The 18,122-nt window shown below is 48.8% G+C and overlaps 1 protein-coding gene across 8 annotated transcripts in view; it reads left to right on the top strand.

Moving 5' to 3' along the window:
* The window catches only part of LOC138972544 (serine/threonine-protein phosphatase 2A 65 kDa regulatory subunit A alpha isoform-like), an 84,768-nt gene extending 68,990 nt beyond the window's left edge, over positions 1-15,778 (top strand). For 4 of the 8 annotated variants that reach the window (XM_070345192.1, XM_070345190.1, XM_070345189.1 and 1 more), the window contains exons 15-16: positions 26-89; positions 13,954-15,778. In XM_070345192.1, the coding sequence (XP_070201293.1) occupies positions 26-63 (38 nt within the window). In that variant the 3' untranslated portion in view covers positions 64-89; positions 13,954-15,778. Of the gene's footprint in view, positions 1-25; positions 90-2,188; positions 2,268-2,401; positions 2,477-13,953 lie in introns of those variants that run through there. The other 4 variants (XR_011457663.1, XM_070345188.1, XM_070345187.1 and 1 more) reach the window with 4 other exon arrangements.
* The last annotated feature ends 2,344 nt before the right edge of the window (positions 15,779-18,122 follow it).

Below are 18,122 nucleotides of genomic sequence, written 5' to 3'. Positions count from 1 at the left end.
ACTGTCCCCTGTGTCTCATTTCCAGTTATTGTGCTCAAACGCAAAGGGGAGAAGACCAAGTAAAGATGTGATTGTATTTGTTAAGAAAGGTAACTCTGTCTTTAAAGGTATTCTCCTCCTGGTGTTAGCCATCATGTACGTCATCACCGATCTGTCCGGACTGTTAGCCATCATGTACGTCATCACCGATCTGTCCAGACTGTTAGCCATCACGTCATCACCGATCTGTCCAGACTGTTAGCCATCACGTCATCACCGATCTGTCCAGACTGTTAGTCATCACCGATCTGTCCGGACTGTTAGCCATCATGTACGTCATCATCGATCTGTCAAGACTGTTAGCCATCACGTCATCATCGATCTGTCCAGACTGTTAGCCATCACGTCATCACCGATCTGTCCAGACTGTTAGCCATCACATCATCATCAAGACTGTTAGCCATCACATCATCATCAAGACTGTTAGCCATCACGTCATCATCAAGACTGTTAGCCATCACGTCATCATCGATCTGTCCAGACTGTTAGCCATCACGTCATCATCAAGACTGTTAGCCATCACATCATCATCAAGACTGTTAGCCATCACATCATCATCAAGACTGTTAGCCATCACGTCATCATCAAGACTGTTAGCCATCACGTCATCATCGATCTGTCCAGACTGTTAGGCATCACATCATCATCAAGACTGTTAGGCATCACGTCATCATCGATCTGTCCAGACTTTTAGGCATCACGTCATCACCGATCTGTCCAGACTTTTAGGCATCACGTCATCACCGATCTGTCCAGACTTTTAGGCATCACGTCATCACCGATCTGTCCAGACTGTTAGGCATCACGTCATCACCGATCTGTCCAGACTGTTAGGCATCACGTCATCACCGATCTGTCCAGACTGTTAGGCATCACGTCATCACCGATCTGTCCAGACTGTTAGCCATCACGTCATCACCGATCTGTCCAGACTGTTAGCCATCACGTCATCATCAAGACTGTTAGCCATCACGTCATCATCAAGACTGTTAGCCATCACGTCATCATCAAGACTTCCACAGTGATACCACCATCAACCTGGACACAACCCTCCACCCCCCACAACAACAAGATTCGTAACTTTGTGACAGACATGGGAGTTGTTGATACGATGCAGAGTATGGACTGTAGCTAGTGGATCACACTGTGAATACTTTGTGACAGACATGGGAGTTGTTGATACGATGCAGAGTATGGACTGTAGCTAGTGGATCACACTGTGAATACTTTGTGACAGACATGGGAGTTGTTGATACGATGCAGAGTATGGACTGTAGCTAGTGGATCACACTGTGAATACTTTGTGACAGACATGGGAGTTGTTGATACGATGCAGAGTATGGACTGTAGCTAGTGGATCACACTGTGAATACTTTGTGACAGACATTGGAGTTGTTGATACGATGCAGAGTATCGACTGCAACATAAGCTAGTGGAACACGCTGTGAATACTTTGTGAACATTAAGCCCAGAACACAACACAGAATGGGATTGATGTTGCATCCGTCTTGCACAACCTCTGGCTTCCCGAGACGAGCAACAACATTAAACAATCAGGTGTAGAGCCTGGGCAGGCGTGTGATGGTTTACACGGTGGTTTAAACAAGGAGGAGGGTACCTGAAAGAGCCACTGCTGTGTTCTGTTGGTTGTGTATGAGTGCATGATGTCTGCTGCTTTCAGATCCCTGTGTTCTGTTGGTTGTGTATGAGTGCATGATGTCTGCTGCTTTCAGATCCCTGTGTTCTGTTGGTTGTGTATGAGTGCATGATGCCTGCTGCTTTCAGATCCCTGTGTTCTGTTGGTTGTGTATGAGTGCATGATGTCTGCTGCTTTCAGATCCCTGTGTTCTGTTGGTTGTGTATGAGTGCATGATGTCTGCTGCTTTCAGATCCCTGTGTTCTGTTGGTTGTGTATGAGTGCATGATGTCTGCTGCTTTCAGATCCCTGTGTTCTGTTGGTTGTGTATGAGTGCATGATGCCTGCTGCTTTCAGATCCTTGTGTTCTGTTGGTTGTGTATGAGTGCATGATGTCTGCTGCTTTCAGATCCTTGTGTTCTGTTGGTTGTGTATGAGTGCATGATGTCTGCTGCTTTCAGATCCTTGTGTTCTGTTGGTTGTGTATGAGTGCATGATGTCTGCTGCTTTCAGATCCTTGTGTTCTGACGGCTAATTCCCTGATGTGAGCTGTGCTAGTCCCCCCTAGTGCACCTCTGTTGGCATGTGGTAATTGAGACACACACTTTTTTCTCTCCTCCGTTTGCCTTTTTCCTTTGACTCGTTTGCTGTTCTTGGATTGGTTCTTGAATTCATTCATCTTATTCGTTCTTTTCTTTTTAATTTTGTTTCCATCTGGCATCTCAGCCTGACTGGAGGTGTTACTGAGTGGAGGTGTTACTGAGTGGAGGTGTTACTGAGTGGAGGTGGTACTGACTGGAGGTGTGACTGACTCTACTAAACTTGATTATTGTGGGGAAGTCTGGTTTTGTGTGTGTTACACTGTGTTAGTGGGGGATGTCTGGTTTTGTGTGTGTTACACTGTGTTAGTGGGGGGTGTGTGGTTTTGTGTGTGTTACACTGTGTTAGTGGGGGATGTCTGGTTTTGTGTGTGTTACACTGTGTTAGTGGGGGGTGTGTGGTTTTGTGTGTGTTACACTGTGTTAGTGGGGGGTGTGTGGTTTTGTGTGTGTTACACTGTGTTAGTGGGGTGTGTGGTTTTGTGTGTGTTACACTGTGTTTGTGGGGGATGTCTGGTTTTGTGTGTGTTACACTGTGTTAGTGGGGTGTGTGGTTTTGTGTGTGTTACACTGTGTTTGTGGGGGATGTCTGGTTTTGTGTGTGTTACACTGTGTTAGTGGGGGATGTCTGCTTTTGTGTGTGTTACACTGTGTTTGTGGGGGATGTCTGGTTTTGTGTGTGTTACACTGTGTTAGTGGGGGATGTCTGGTTTTGTGTGTGTTACACTGTGTTAGTGGGGGTGTGTGGTTTTGTGTGTGTTACACTGTGTTAGTGGGGGTGTGTGGTTTTGTGTGTGTTACACTGTGTTAGTGGGGGTGTGTGGTTTTGTGTGTGTTACACTGTGTTAGTGGGGGTGTGTGGTTTTGTGTGTGTCACACTGTGTTAGTGGGGGATGTCTGGTTTTGTGTGTGTTACACTGTGTTAGTGGGGGTGTGTGGTTTTGTGTGTGTTACACTGTGTTAGTGGGGGTGTGTGGTTTTGTGTGTGTTACACTGTGTTAGTGGGGGTGTGTGGTTTTGTGTGTGTTACACTGTGTTAGTGGGGGATGTCTGGTTTTGTGTGTGTTACACTGTGTTAGTGGGGTGTGTGGTTTTGTGTGTGTTACACTGTGTTAGTGGGGGATGTCTGGTTTTGTGTGTGTTACACTGTGTTGTTAGTGGGGGATGTCTGGTTTTGTGTGTGTTACACTGTGTTAGTGGGGGTGTGTGGTTTTGTGTGTGTTACACTGTGTTGTTAGTGGGGGATGTCTGGTTTTGCGTGTGTTACACTGTGTTAGTGGGGGATGTCTGGTTTTGTGTGTGTTACACTGTGTTAGTGGGGGATGTGTGGTTTTGTGTGTGTTACACTGTGTTAGTGGGGGATGTCTGGTTTTGTGTGTGTTACACTGTGTTAGTGGGGGATGTCTGGTTTTGTGTGTGTTACACTGTGTTAGTGGGGGATGTCTGGTTTTGTGTGTGTTACACTGTGTTAGTGGGGGATGTCTGGTTTTGTGTGTGTTACACTGTGTTAGTGGGGTGTGTGGTTTTGTGTGTGTTACACTGTGTTAGTGGGGGATGTGTGGTTTTGTGTGTGTCACACTGTGTTAGTGGGGGATGTCTGGTTTTGTGTGTGTTACACTGTGTTAGTGGGGGATGTCTGGTTTTGTGTGTGTTACACTGTGTTAGTGGGGGATGTCTGGTTTTGTGTGTGTTCCACTGTGTTAGTGGGGGATGTCTGGTTTGTGTGTGTTACACTGTGTTAGTGGGGGATGTCTGGTTTTGTGTGTGTTACACTGTGTTGTTAGTGGGGGATGTCTGGTTTTGTATGTGTTACACTGTTAGTAGGGGATGTCTGGTTTTGTGTGTTACACTGTGTTAGTGGGGGATGTATGACTCAACTTTGGAATTTTGTTTCTTTGAGCTTAGCCTTAATGTTCTCAAATAACATAATTTAGTGTGAATGTTTGGGTGGTTAGGAGTGTTGACACAAGTCAGACTTTTTCCACAAGGGGTGAAGGGCTTTGCTGTGAACACCATGTTTTCGGGACTATAAGGCACGTTTTTCCACAACTTTCACCCCTGTGCCAGAGTTATGTACCCATCCCCACATGCGCACGATAAAGAACCCAGGGTCACAGGCTTTGGAAACATGATTACACGCAGGCAGGAAAAATGAGAAAACAATGGCTATCGTGATTCTTTGGCTGCAAGTTATCGCCAGAGGTAAACCAGGCATGAGCAAGTTCCAAAATTTCCACTCACCTTGTGGGCTAGTGAATTTCAAAATTGACTAGCCCACAAACATATTCACTTGCCCACAAAAATGAGTTACCAAAGAACAAAACGATTCCATCCATTCAAACATGGTGAAAGGCGAGCAGGTCTTTGCAAGCGCCTGTACCGATCGTATCAGTTGAGCGACATGAGCACGCTGGTCTTGCGTTAGCTGGTGCATAGCGTGTTCCACCTCGATGTCTTCGACTTTCTTGTTTGAGTATACCCATTTTTTGGTGTTTTGTTGGTGAGACTTTGATGTTTCGTGTGCACGTATGTTTTTTAGCTTAAATTTGTCCGTACCAACAACGAATGGCCCCTTTCTCTCCTTCTCAGAAGCGGCATGCTTTTCGCAAGCAGTACACAACATGACGTTTTTTTCCCGATCATAGTTTAGCCAGTCTCTCTGCTCACCAGAGTCAGATTTTGTCCAGTCTGCCTGGAAGAACACTTCCTCTGTCCGGAGTCATACTTTGTTTCAGTCTTCGGACTACGTTCCCTCTGGTTTGGCTTTTTTCTTTGGGGGCTGGCAGTTGTCCAAGTATTTCCACATGTTTACAGCTTTAGATCTGCCTAGGCTTCTGAGACACGCGTGCTGCGTCGACAATTCTGATTGGTTCGCGTCAACGGAAGGTCCTGATAACCCCGAAATACGGTTCTGGTCATTCTGATTGGTTCATGATCACTAAAGAGAATTTCCCGATCAGCTCAAAATGGAGCTACTATCACATCTAATTTTAGCAGTCGTAGACGACAACGTACTTCACAACAGACACTCGTCGCTCGGAAAATGATACCACAGACCCAACATTTTCACTCGTTAAGTGGGCGATCATTATAAGACTTTCTACTCGCCCATACTCATTTCTGGTCGCCTGTGGCGAGTGGGCGACCGATCTTGCTCATGCCTGTAAACGTTTCCCAAGGATAATAAAATAGCAAAGCAAACACCTTATACAGTATCAGGTGAACACTCAATCATTGACCAATAAAATAGCAAAGCAAACACCTTATACAGTACAGGGGCGGAGCAGTTAAGCCAGAGGGGGGGGGGGGGGGGGGGGGGGGGAGTTACAACCTGGGGTAGATCCCTTGTGGGGTACATGAGCAAGGCCCCGTTGGGGGGTCTGGGGGGCTTTGTCCCCAGAAGCTGAAGAGCTTTAGCTATTTTATGAACAATGTATGGCTTATCCTTGATTTTAAACATGATCAACTGGTGTCAGCAGCCACTCATTATTTCTTTTAAAGGTGGTCGTCTACATTTTTGCTTTTTTTCAATAATCTTATGGTTAGATTTTGCTAAAAAGTTATGTCAGATGATGAATGAACCATGGGGAAAAAAGTTATAGAAAAAAAAAATATGTAAAAAAAAGATTTTATTTTTGGGTAGCGTGACTCACGCTTCCAATATTTTGTTTTCTGTTTGCTGAGAACATGTGCTTTGCCTAAAAATACTGACCAATCAAATTCATGTCACCATGCTTATAGCCACGCCCAAACAAGTGCAGCAACAGTTTAACACTGGAGCGCTGTCCACGCTTTTTTTTAAACGCACGAAATGCACGGGATTTGAGTACTACGCTGGAACACTACAATGAATTTTCAAATGGCTACACTGGCTTAGTCTTTCCTGATCGAAAGGGGGTGTATTGTTGATAATTGTAGATAATAGACTGCATTTTAATGGTCAAATGGCGATTTCGGTATAAAAATGTGGACAAGGACCTTTAAAGTTAGTATTAATTTTGTTGTTGTTTTGTTTTACAGCCGGGGAGGAGGGGGGTTCCGGAACCCCTGTAACCCCCCCCCCCCCCTAATCCGCCCCTGCAGTAACAGGTGAACACTCAATCATTGACCAATAAAATAGCAAAGCGAACACCTTATACAGTAACAGGTGAACACTCAATCATTGATCCGGGGTCAGTGTTTCCAAACAGGAGCAGGCAGCTGGTCTCAGCTGAGAATATAGGTCACTGACCGAGGTCACAAGGCCAACCAGCTGTTAGATTGCAGTACTTTGGTATGGTCGCACATCTTGGATGGAACATATTTCCACTCTGTTTCCTGTGGCTTGCGCCTGATACGCTGGAAGCGCCTATTGAGTTGATGTTTCTCATTTTGATATTAAAGTGGGGGTTGTGCCGTCTACTATGCAGTGCCTTGTAGTCCCCAAACACAGCAACTAAATAGTGAGGGCACAAAACTATGCCCTGTGGTTTCTTTTCTGTTTTCATGTGTTCTTTGGTAGATTGTTACTGCAAAGTTTGATGTGTTCTTTGGTAGATTGTTACTGCAAAGTTTGATGTGTTCTTTGGTAGATTGTTACTGCAAAGTTTGATGTGTTCTTGCTACTACAGTGTGGGCTGTTTGAAAGTAATCATTCTAAACAACGGATTGAGGTTTCCTAACAGTTAACATAAGCTTAAACAAATGTTGCTATTTTTGGCTCACGAAGTGTAGCCTATGCGATCGTAACTTTGTCTGTTTGTGCGTGCGTGTGTGTGTGCGTGTGTGTGTGTGTATGTCTGTGGTAGAAACTTTAACATTTCCGAGTCTATGTGTGAGTGGTTATTCAAGACTATGGATAAAGCTCGCATAAGATTACGTCACGGTCAAAAGTGTTTGACGTCAATTAATGCATCATGACGGCATGCCTCCCTGTAGTCTTTCTCTCTCGCGTGGTGTGTGTGGTCTCGGTCATTGTTATTTTGAGCGGGCCGAGACTATTTGGCAGTCGTGTCCCTGTAAGTAGGCTACATGCAGACACAGACAGATCTAGATCTAGTGTCTCTCTTTCTTGCACAGTGTCACCTAAGCTTACTGTGTGTGTGGGTGTGTATGTGTGACGGAGTGATTGAGTTTGTGTTACTGTTTGTCTATTTCTTACGTGAGCCTTGAAGGCTTCGCCTCTTGTTTTAAATGGAATAATTAGACAGACCTGTGGTTGCTTGAGAATTCCACGGTAACTACATATACTCAGCAAATATGTTTCTGTTTAATTGTAAATTTCAACCACAATGCTGTTAAGAAGGATTACTGACTTCTCTAGGTTGTGTACTTAGCAGCCTATGTTCTCTGTAAAAAAAAACCTTAGTAGCCTATAAATGTTACCCAAATATCTTCAAGAACGGTTGAAAAATATGTGGACCTATGTCTTGTCAAGTTAGTTTGACAGTTTTTGTAGTTCCTGGAATAGAAAATAGCTGTGTGTTTTGTCCACGGGTTGAGGGGAAGGAGACCTCACCTATAACATGTACTTATGTATTTATTTTCACCTATAACATGTACTTATGTATCTATTTGTTTTGAACAATACAAGGTTACCTCAACACTCACTTGTTGTCCCCGAGTCACATGAAATGTGAAAGCTTGTTTACTTCTCTGTTTATTCCTTCATTGATGGGGTCAATAGTGAGGGTTAGTTTGGTGTGTGACTCGACACGCTGTCCCTGTCACACTCACATGAAATGTGAAAGCTTGTTTACTTCTCTGTTTATTCCTTCATTGATGGGGTCAATAGTGAGGGTTAGTTTGGTGTGTGACTCGACACGCTGTCCCTGTCACACTCTCTCCCCCTCTGTCTGTTTCTCTCTCCCCCCTCTGTCTGTTTCTCTCTCCCCCTCTGTCTGTTTCTCTCTCTCTCCCCCCCCCCCCCTCTGTCTGTTTCTCTCTCTTCCCCCCCCCCCCCTCTGTCTGTTTCTCTCTCTCCCCTCTGTCTGTTTCTCTCCCCCCCCCCCTCTGTCTGTTTCTCTCCCCCCTCTCTGTCTGTTTTTCTCTCCCCCTCTATCTGTTTCTCTCCCCCCCCCCCCCCCTCTGTCTGTTTCTCTCTCCCCCCTCTGTCTGTTTTTCTCTCCCCCTCTGTCTGTTTCTCTCCCCCCCCCTCTGTCTGTTTCTCTCTCCCCCCCCCCCCCCCTCTGTCTGTTTCTCTCTCCCCCCTCTGTCTGTTTCTCTCTCCCCCCTCTGTCTGTTTCTCTCTCCCTCCTCTGTCTGTTTCTCTCTCCCCCTCTGTCTGTTTCTCTCTCCCCCTCTGTCTGTTTCTCTCTCCCCCTCTGTCTGTTTCTCTCTCCCCCTCTGTCTGTTTCTCTCTCCCCCTCTGTCTGTTTCTCTCTCCCCCCTCTGTCTGTTTCTCTCTCCCCCTCTGTCTGTTTCTCTCTCCCCCTCTGTCTGTTTCTCTCTCCCCCCTCTGTCTGTTTCTCTCTCCCCCCCCTCTGTCTGTTTCTCTCTCCCCCCTCTGTCTGTTTCTCTGTCCCCCCCCCCTCTGTCTGTTTCTCTCTCCCCCCTCTGTCTGTTTCTCTCTCCCCCCCTCTGTCTGTTTCTCTCTCCCCCCCCTCTGTCTGTTTCTCTCTCCCCCCTCTGTCTGTTTCTCTGTCCCCCCCCCCCCCTCTGTCTGTTTCTCTCTCCCCCCTCTGTCTGTTTCTCTCTCCCCCCCCTCTGTCTGTTTCTCTCTTCCCCCCCCTCTGTCTGTTTCTCTCTCCCCCCCCTCTGTCTGTTTCTCTCTCCCCCCTCTGTCTGTTTCTCTCTCTCCCCCCTCTGTCTGTTTCTCTCTCCCCCCTCTGTCTGTTTCTCTCTCCCCCCTCTGTCTGTTTCTCTCTCCCCCCTCTGTCTGTTTCTCTCTCCCCCCCTCTGTCTGTTTCTCTCTCCCCCCTCTGTCTGTTTCTCTCTCCCCCCTCTGTCTGTTTCTCTCCCCCCCCCCTGTCTGTTTCTCTCTCCCCCCCCCCCTGTCTGTTTCTCTCTCCCCCCTCTGTCTGTTTCTCTCCCCCCCTCTGTCTGTTTCTCTCTCCCCCCTCTGTCTGTTTCTCTCTCCCCCCTCTGTCTGTTTCTCTCTCCCCCCTCTGTCTGTTTCTCTCTCCCCCCTCTGTCTGTTTCTCTCTCCCCCCTCTGTCTGTTTCTCTCTCCCCCCTCTGTCTGTTTCTCTCTCCCCCCTCTGTCTGTTTCTCTCTCCCCCCCTCTGTCTGTTTCTCTCTCCCCCCTCTGTCTGTTTCTCTCTCCCCCCTCTGTCTGTTTCTCTCTCCCCCCTCTGTCTGTTTCTCTCTCCCCCCTCTGTCTGTTTCTCTCTCCCCCCCTCTGTCTGTTTCTCTCTCCCCCCCTCTGTCTGTTTCTCTCTCCCCCCTCTGTCTGTTTCTCTCTCCCCCCTCTGTCTGTTTCTCTCTCTCCCCCTCTGTCTGTTTCTCTCTCCCCCCTCTGTCTGTTTCTCTCTCCCCCCTCTGTCTGTTTCTCTCTCCCTCCTCTGTCTGTTTCTCTCTCTCTCCCCCTCTGTCTGTTTCTCTCTCCCCCCTCTGTCTGTTTCTCTCTCCCCCCTCTGTCTGTTTCTCTCTCCCCCCCTCTGTCTGTTTCTCTCTCCCTCCTCTGTCTGTTTCTCTCTCCCCCCCCCTCTGTCTGTTTCTCTGTCCCTCCTCTGTCTGTTTCTCTCTCCCCCCTCTGTCTGTTTCTCTCTCCCCCCTCTGTCTGTTTCTCTCTCCCCCCCCTGTCTGTTTCTCTGTCCCTCCTCTGTCTGTTTCTCTCTCCCCCCCTCTGTCTGTTTCTCTCTCCCCCCCCTGTCTGTTTCTCTCTCCCCCCTCTGTCTGTTTCTCTCTTCCCCCTCTGTCTGTTTCTCTCTCCCCCCTCTGTCTGTTTCTCTCTCCCCCCTCTGTCTGTTTCTCTCTCCCCCCTCTGTCTGTTTCTCTCTCCCCCCCTCTGTCTGTTTCTCTCTCCCCCCTCTGTCTGTTTCTCTCTCCCCCTCTGTCTGTTTCTCTCTCCCCCTCTGTCTGTTTCTCTCTCCCCCCTCTGTCTGTTTCTCTCTCCCTCCTCTGTCTGTTTCTCTCTCTCCCCCTCTGTTTCTCTCTCCCCCCTCTGTCTGTTTCTCTCTCCCTCCTCTGTCTGTTTCTCTCTCTCCCCCTCTGTTTCTCTCTCCCCCCTCTGTCTGTTTCTCTCTCCCCCCTCTGTCTGTTTCTCTCTCCCTCCTCTGTCTGTTTCTCTCTCTCCCCCTCTGTCTGTTTCTCTCTCCCCCCTCTGTCTGTTTCTCTCTCCCCCCTCTGTCTGTTTCTCTCTCCCCCCCTCTGTCTGTTTCTCTCTCCCTCCTCTGTCTGTTTCTCTCTCCCCCCTCTGTCTGTTTCTCTGTCCCTCCTCTGTCTGTTTCTCTCTCCCCCCTCTGTCTGTTTCTCTCTCCCCCCTCTGTCTGTTTCTCTCTCCCTCCTCTGTCTGTTTCTCTCTCTCCCCCCTCTGTCTGTTTCTCTGTCCCTCCTCTGTCTGTTTCTCTCTCCCCCCCCTGTCTGTTTCTCTCTCCCCCCCTCTGTCTGTTTCTCTCTCCCCCCTCTGTCTGTTTCTCTGTCCCTCCTCTGTCTGTTTCTCTCTCCCCCCTCTGTCTGTTTCTCTCTCCCCCCTCTGTCTGTTTCTCTCTCCCCCCTCTGTCTGTTTCTCTCTCCCCCTCTGTCTGTTTCTCTCTCCCCCTCTGTCTGTTTCTCTCTCCCCTCTGTCTGTTTCTCTCTCCCCCTCTGTCTGTTTCTCTCTCCCCCCTCTGTCTGTTTCTCTCTCCCCCTCTGTCTGTTTCTCTCTCCCCCCCTCTGTCTGTTTCTCTCTCCCCCCCTCTGTCTGTTTCTCTCTCCCCCCCCTCTGTCTGTTTCTCTGTCCCCCCTCTGTCTGTTTCTCTCTCCCCCCTCTGTCTGTTTCTCTGTCCCCCCTCTGTCTGTTTCTCTCTCCCCCCCTCTGTCTGTTTCTCTCTCCCCCCCTCTGTCTGTTTCTCTCTCCCCCCTCTGTCTGTTTCTCTCTCCCCCTCTGTCTGTTTCTCTCTCTCCCCTCTGTCTGTTTCTCTCTCCCCCCTCTGTCTGTTTCTCTCTTCCCCCCTCTGTCTGTTTCTCTCTCTCCCCTCTGTCTGTTTCTCTGTCCCCCCCTCTGTCTGTTTCTCTGTCCCCCCTCTGTCTGTTTCTCTCTCCCCCCCTCTGTCTGTTTCTCTCTCCCCCTCTGTCTGTTTCTCTCTCCCCCCTCTGTCTGTTTCTCTCTCTCCCCCTCTGTCTGTTTCTCTCTCCCCCCTCTGTCTGTTTCTCTCTCCCCCCTCTGTCTGTTTCTCTCTCCCCCCTCTGTCTGTTTCTCTCTCCCCCTCTTGTCTGTTTCTCTCTCCCCCCCTCTGTCTGTTTTTCTCTCCCCCCCCTGTCTGTTTCTCTGTCCCTCCTCTGTCTGTTTCTCTCTCCCCCCTCTGTCTGTTTCTCTCTCCCCCTCTGTCTGTTTCTCTCTCCCCCCTCTGTCTGTTTCTCTCCCCCCCTCTGTCTGTTTCTCTCTCCCCCCTCTGTCTGTTTCTCTCTCCCCCCCCCCTCTGTCTGTTTCTCTCTCCCCCCTCTGTCTGTTTCTCTCTCCCCCCTCTGTCTGTTTCTCTCTCCCCCTCTGTCTGTTTCTCTCTCCCCCTCTGTCTGTTTCTCTCTCCCCCCTCTGTCTGTTTCTCTCTCCCCCCTCTGTCTGTTTCTCTCTCCCCCCCTGTCTGTTTCTCTGTCCCTCCTCTGTCTGTTTCTCTCTCCCCCCTCTGTCTGTTTCTCTCTCCCCCCCCCCCTCTGTCTGTTTCTCTCTCCCCCTCTGTCTGTTTCTCTCTCCCCCTCTGTCTGTTTCTCTCTCCCCCTCTGTCTGTTTCTCTCTCCCCCTCTGTCTGTTTCTCTCTCCCCCTCTGTCTGTTTCTCTCTCCCCCTCTGTCTGTTTCTCTCTCCCCCTCTGTCTGTTTCTCTCTCCCCCTCTGTCTGTTTCTCTCTCCCCCCCTCTGTCTGTTTCTCTCTCCCCCCCTCTGTCTGTTTCTCTCTCCCCCCTCTGTCTGTTTCTCTCTCCCCCCTCTGTCTGTTTCTCTCTCCCCCTCTGTCTGTTTCTCTCTCTCCCCCTCTGTCTGTTTCTCTCTCCCCCTCTGTCTGTTTCTCTCTCCCCCCCCTCTGTCTGTTTCTCTGTCCCCCCTCTGTCTGTTTCTCTGTCCCCCCTCTGTCTGTTTCTCTCTCCCCCCCTCTGTCTGTTTCTCTCTCTCCCCCCCCTCTGTCTGTTTCTCTCTCCCCCCTCTGTCTGTTTCTCTCTCCCCCTCTGTCTGTTTCTCTCTCCCCCTCTGTCTGTTTCTCTCTCCCCCTCTGTCTGTTTCTCTCTCCCCCCTCGGTCTGTTTCTCTCTCTCCCCCTCTGTCTGTTTCTCTGTCCCCCCCCCTCTGTCTGTTTCTCTGTCCCCCCTCTGTCTGTTTCTCTCTCCCCCCCTCTGTCTGTTTCTCTCTCCCCCCTCTGTCTGTTTCTCTCTCCCCCCTCTGTCTGTTTCTCTCTCCCCCCCCTGTCTGTTTCTCTGTCCCTCCTCTGTCTGTTTCTCTCTCCCCCCCTCTGTCTGTTTCTCTCTCCCCCTCTGTCTGTTTCTCTCTCCCCCCTCTGTCTGTTTCTCTCCCCCCCTCTGTCTGTTTCTCTCTCCCCCCTCTGTCTGTTTCTCTCTCCCCCCCCCCCCTCTGTCTGTTTCTCTCTCCCCCCTCTGTCTGTTTCTCTCTCCCCCCTCTGTCTGTTTCTCTCTCCCCCTCTGTCTGTTTCTCTCTCCCCCTCTGTCTGTTTCTCTCTCCCCCTCTGTCTGTTTCTCTCTCCCCCTCTGTCTGTTTCTCTCTCCCCCCCCCCTGTCTGTTTCTCTGTCCCTCCTCTGTCTGTTTCTCTCTCCCCCCTCTGTCTGTTTCTCTCTCCCCCCCTCTGTCTGTTTCTCTCTCCCCCCTCTGTCTGTTTCTCTCTCCCCCCTCTGTCTGTTTCTCTCTCCCCCTCTGTCTGTTTCTCTCTCCCCCTCTGTCTGTTTCTCTCTCCCCCCTCTGTCTGTTTCTCTCCCCCCTCTGTCTGTTTCTCTCTCCCCCCCTCTGTCTGTTTCTCTCTCCCCCCTCTGTCTGTTTCTCTCTCCCCCTCTGTCTGTTTCTCTCTCCCCCCTCTGTCTGTTTCTCTCTCCCCCCTCTGTCTGTTTCTCTCTCCCCCTCTGTCTGTTTCTCTCTCCCCCTCTGTCTGTTTCTCTCTCCCCCCTCTGTCTGTTTCTCTCTCCCCCTCTGTCTGTTTCTCTCTCCCCCCTCTGTCTGTTTCTCTCCCCCCTCTGTCTGTTTCTCTCTTCCCCCTCTGTCTGTTTCTCTGCCCCCTCTGTCTGTTTCTCTCTCCCCCCCTCTGTTTGTTTCTCTCCCCCCCTCTGTCTGTTTCTCTCTCCCCCCCCCTCTGTCTGTTTCTCTCTCCCCCCTCTGTCTGTTTCTCTGTCCCCCCCCCCCCCTCTGTCTGTTTCTCTCTCCCCCCTCTGTCTGTTTCTCTCTCCCCCCCCCCCCCCCTCTGTCTGTTTCTCTCTCCCCCCTCTGTCTGTTTCTCTCTCCCCCCTCTGTCTGTTCTCTCTCCCCCCTCTGTCTGTTTCTCTCTTCCTTATTTTTGTTTTAAAGCTCATTTTGAATATCTGTGAATGCGACACAGAGGTTGGTTAATGGTTGCATCTCGTCTGTTTGCAGCTAACGCCACGGCCGGAGGGAAGTGAAGCATTAGCCATATCAAGTCCAGCAACCCTGTCATCTCTTCACGCACTTCTTAATTCTCTCCCCTGCACGAGGCCAGTGGGAAAGGTTTTTTACCACGTCTTCTCACAGAGATAACGCCATGTTCCAAACTTCACATTTTGGGGACTCGAATTTTCTTGTTTTCTTTTTGATTGACTCAGAAGAAGGGATTGACTCAGGAGAAGGGATTGACTCAGAAGAAGGTATATTTAGCAGGAAAGCAATGTTGGAGTGTAGTTCTGTCTGTATTTGTCTGATGTTAGAATGAACATTTTTTGGTCTTGCATCTTTACTGTTTCACTCTGTTTCTTTGCCACTTTTGAGTATATGGCATCATGGACAATTGAAAGTTTCATAAACAGTGAAAAATGAAAAGCATGTAAGGTTAGACTTTCAAGGGAAAGTGCTGTTTGATGAAGATTTCTGTTTGATGAAGATTTCTGTTTGATGAAGATTTCTGTGCTTGAAAGTTTAAACAGTTTCATGTATTCAACCTTGTGCATTGTTCATGTGTATGTTTATTTATATGGATCATTAGTTTTAAGACAGTTATTGTTTTCTGTATGAGAATTAGATGGTACTCTTCACCGCCTGTACTGTACGTGTGTGACAAACTCGGCCCACAGAGTGCTAACAGTCTCCGCCTGTACTGTACAACAGTGCCAACTCTTGGTGGTCACAGACAAGTACTTTTTTTCCTTTCCGTTTTCTTCCGTCTTTTTCCCTCTCGTATCCTAATTTTATGTTTTGAGTGCAAGGGAAGTAAGCGTGTCTACTGTGGGTCATTATGTTGTGTGGGTCATTATGTTGTGTGGGTCATTATGTTGTGTGAATGTAGAGCTAACAGTAGGTGGAGCTGTTTCAAAGTGGAACTCGCAGTATTTTGCATCGTTGTAGGAAAGCAGTGCCCCTTCCCTCAGACACACACTCACACGCAGGCACACACGCAGGCTATAACCTTCGTGGTTGAAAACGACGTTAAACACCAAATAAAGACAGAACACACGCAGGCACACACACACACACACATATGCCCACACACACTTTTTGTAATCACTGGCAGTTGCATTCTTTCTGTGACTATTTCAGCTGGTGCCAGTCACACATTTAACCCCCCCCCCCCCCCCCCCCCCCCCCCCCCCCTCAGATATCCAGTGAACACACGCTCCAGGCATAATGCGAGCAAGTGCGCTACCACCGACTTATATTTATGTTAGGATGCTATGCTTGTTGCCAGGAGTTGTGTTTAGCCCTGCACTGCTGTATGCTATGTGTTCCCTTCAGTTCGTCTTCACTAACCCCCCCCCCTCGTCTGATTTCACTTGTGAATGAAATACAGGCTAACAATCTGCACACTGTTGTCGATGTCAAGAAACGAACAAACAGTTAAAATGACAACAGTTTGAGCAAAACAAGTGGCTCCTCCATTTATATTTGTTTCTATGTTTTGAAAATATCTTGGTAGGTACATCTATGTTTTGAAGAGTAACTTGGTATGTACATGTACGAGCCCGAAGGACGCGTGAAGTTTGGATTATTATTGGTGTTGCTTGCTAGAGGTGTGACCCTGGTCGCAATTAATACAGCGCTTCAACTCACAAGGTGTCACAACAAGTTGCTGCGTGTTGCGTAGCACATGTTGATGTGTTCTTTGGTACATTGTGTTGTTCTCTCATCGTGTCGTGTGTGTTGCGTGTCCCCAACGTGTCAGTGTGATCTGATGACGCTACACATTGTGACACGTTTCCTTAACATGTGATTAAACTGGTTCAGTAATATACACGTGTGTGTGGGTCTGTGTGTTTGGAATGTGTGTGTGCATGCCTGTGTTCATGTTTCTTTGTGTGTGTGTGCGCGTGTGCTTTAACTGTTTGTGTTATATGCATGGGCTCTCTCTATCTCACTGTCAAAGTGGTACTTTTATTTTTGTGAAAGCTTGTAAACAATAACACGAACAGAAAATGCTGCACAAACACACGAAGAAGTACACAACGCACACACGAACAAGTGCACAACGCACACACGAACAAGTGCACAACGCACACACCAACAAGTGCACAATGCACACACAAACAAGTGCACAACGCACACACCAACAAGTGCACAACACACACACGAACAAGTGCACAACACACACACGAACAAGTACACAACGCACACACAAACAGTACACAACGCACACACCAACAAGTGCACAACACACACACCAACAAGTGCACAACGCACACACCAACAAGTACACAACGCACACACCAACAAGTGCACAACGCCCACACCAACAAGTGCACAACACACACACGAACAAGTGCACAACACCCACACAAACAAGTGCACAACACACACACCAACAAGTGCACAACGCACACACACCAACAAGTGCACAACGCACACACCAACAAGTGCACAACACACACCAACAAGTGCACAACACACACCAACAAGTGCACAACACACACCAACAAGTGCACAACGCACACACCAACAAGTGCACAACACACACACCAACAAGTGCACAACGCACACACCAACAAGTGCACAACGCACACACCAAGTGCACAACACACACACCAACAAGTGCACAACACACACCAACAAGTGCACAACACACACACCAACAAGTGCAAAACGCACACACCAACAAGTGCACAACGCACACACCAACAAGTGCACAACGCACACACCAACAAGTGCACAACACACACACCAAGTGCACAACACACACACCAACAAGTGCACAACACACACACCAACAAGTGCACAACACACACACCAACAAGTGCACAACACACACACCAACAAGTGCACAACGCACACACCAACAAGTGCACAACACACACACCAACAAGTGCACAACACACACACAAACAAGTGCACAACACCCACACAAACAAGTGCAAAACGCACACACGAACAAGTGCACAACGCACACACCAACAAGTGCACAACGCACACACCAACAAGTGCACAACGCACACACCAACAAGTGCACAATGCACACACCAACAAGTGCACAACGCACACACGAACAGTGCACAACACCCACACGAACAAGTGCACAACACACACACCAACAAGTGCACAACGCACACACAAACAAGTGCACAACACACACACGAACAAGTGCACAACACACACACGAACAAGTGCACAACACACACACCAACAAGTGCACAACGCACACACAAACAAGTGCACAACACACACACAAACAAGTGCACAACACCCACACGAACAAGTGCACAACACACACACCAACAAGTGCACAACGCACACACAAACAAGTGCACAACACACACACAAACAAGTACACAACGCACACACCAACAAGTGCACAACGCACACACAAACAAGTGCACAACGCACACACAAACAAGTGCACAACGCACACACAAACAAGTGCACAACGCACAAGTGCACAACGCACACACGAACAAGTGCACAACGCACACACGAACAAGTGCACAACGCACACACGAACAAGTGCACACACAAACAAGTGCACAACGCACACACGAACAAGTGCACAACGCACACACAAACAAGTGCACAACGCACACACGAACAAGTGCACACACAAACAAGTGCACAACGCACACACGAACAAGTGCACAACGCACACACAAACAAGTGCACAACGCACACACGAACAAGTGCACAACGCACACACAAACAAGTGCACAACGCACACACGAACAAGTGCACAACGCACACACAAACAAGTGCACAACGCACACACAAACAAGTGCACAACGCACACACAAACAAGTGCACAACGCACACACGAACAAGTGCGCAACGCACACACGAACAAGTGCACAACACACACACCAACAAGTGCACAACGCACACACAAACAAGTGCACAACGCACACACGAACAAGTGCACAACGCACACACAAACAAGTGCACAACGCACACACAAACAAGTGCACACACAAACAAGTGCACAACGCACACACAAACAAGTGCACAACGCACACACAAACAAGTGCACAACGCACACACAAACAAGTGCACACACAAACAAGTGCACAACGCACACACAAACAAGTGCACAACGCACACACAAACAAGTGCACAACGCACACACAAACAAGTGCACAACGCACACACGAACAAGTGCA

The sequence above is a fragment of the Littorina saxatilis genome, linkage group LG8 (genome assembly GCF_037325665.1).
Source record: "Littorina saxatilis isolate snail1 linkage group LG8, US_GU_Lsax_2.0, whole genome shotgun sequence".
NCBI classification, from domain to species: Eukaryota; Metazoa; Mollusca; class Gastropoda; order Littorinimorpha; family Littorinidae; genus Littorina; species Littorina saxatilis.
This window is presented reverse-complemented; position numbering and strand designations above follow the sequence as displayed.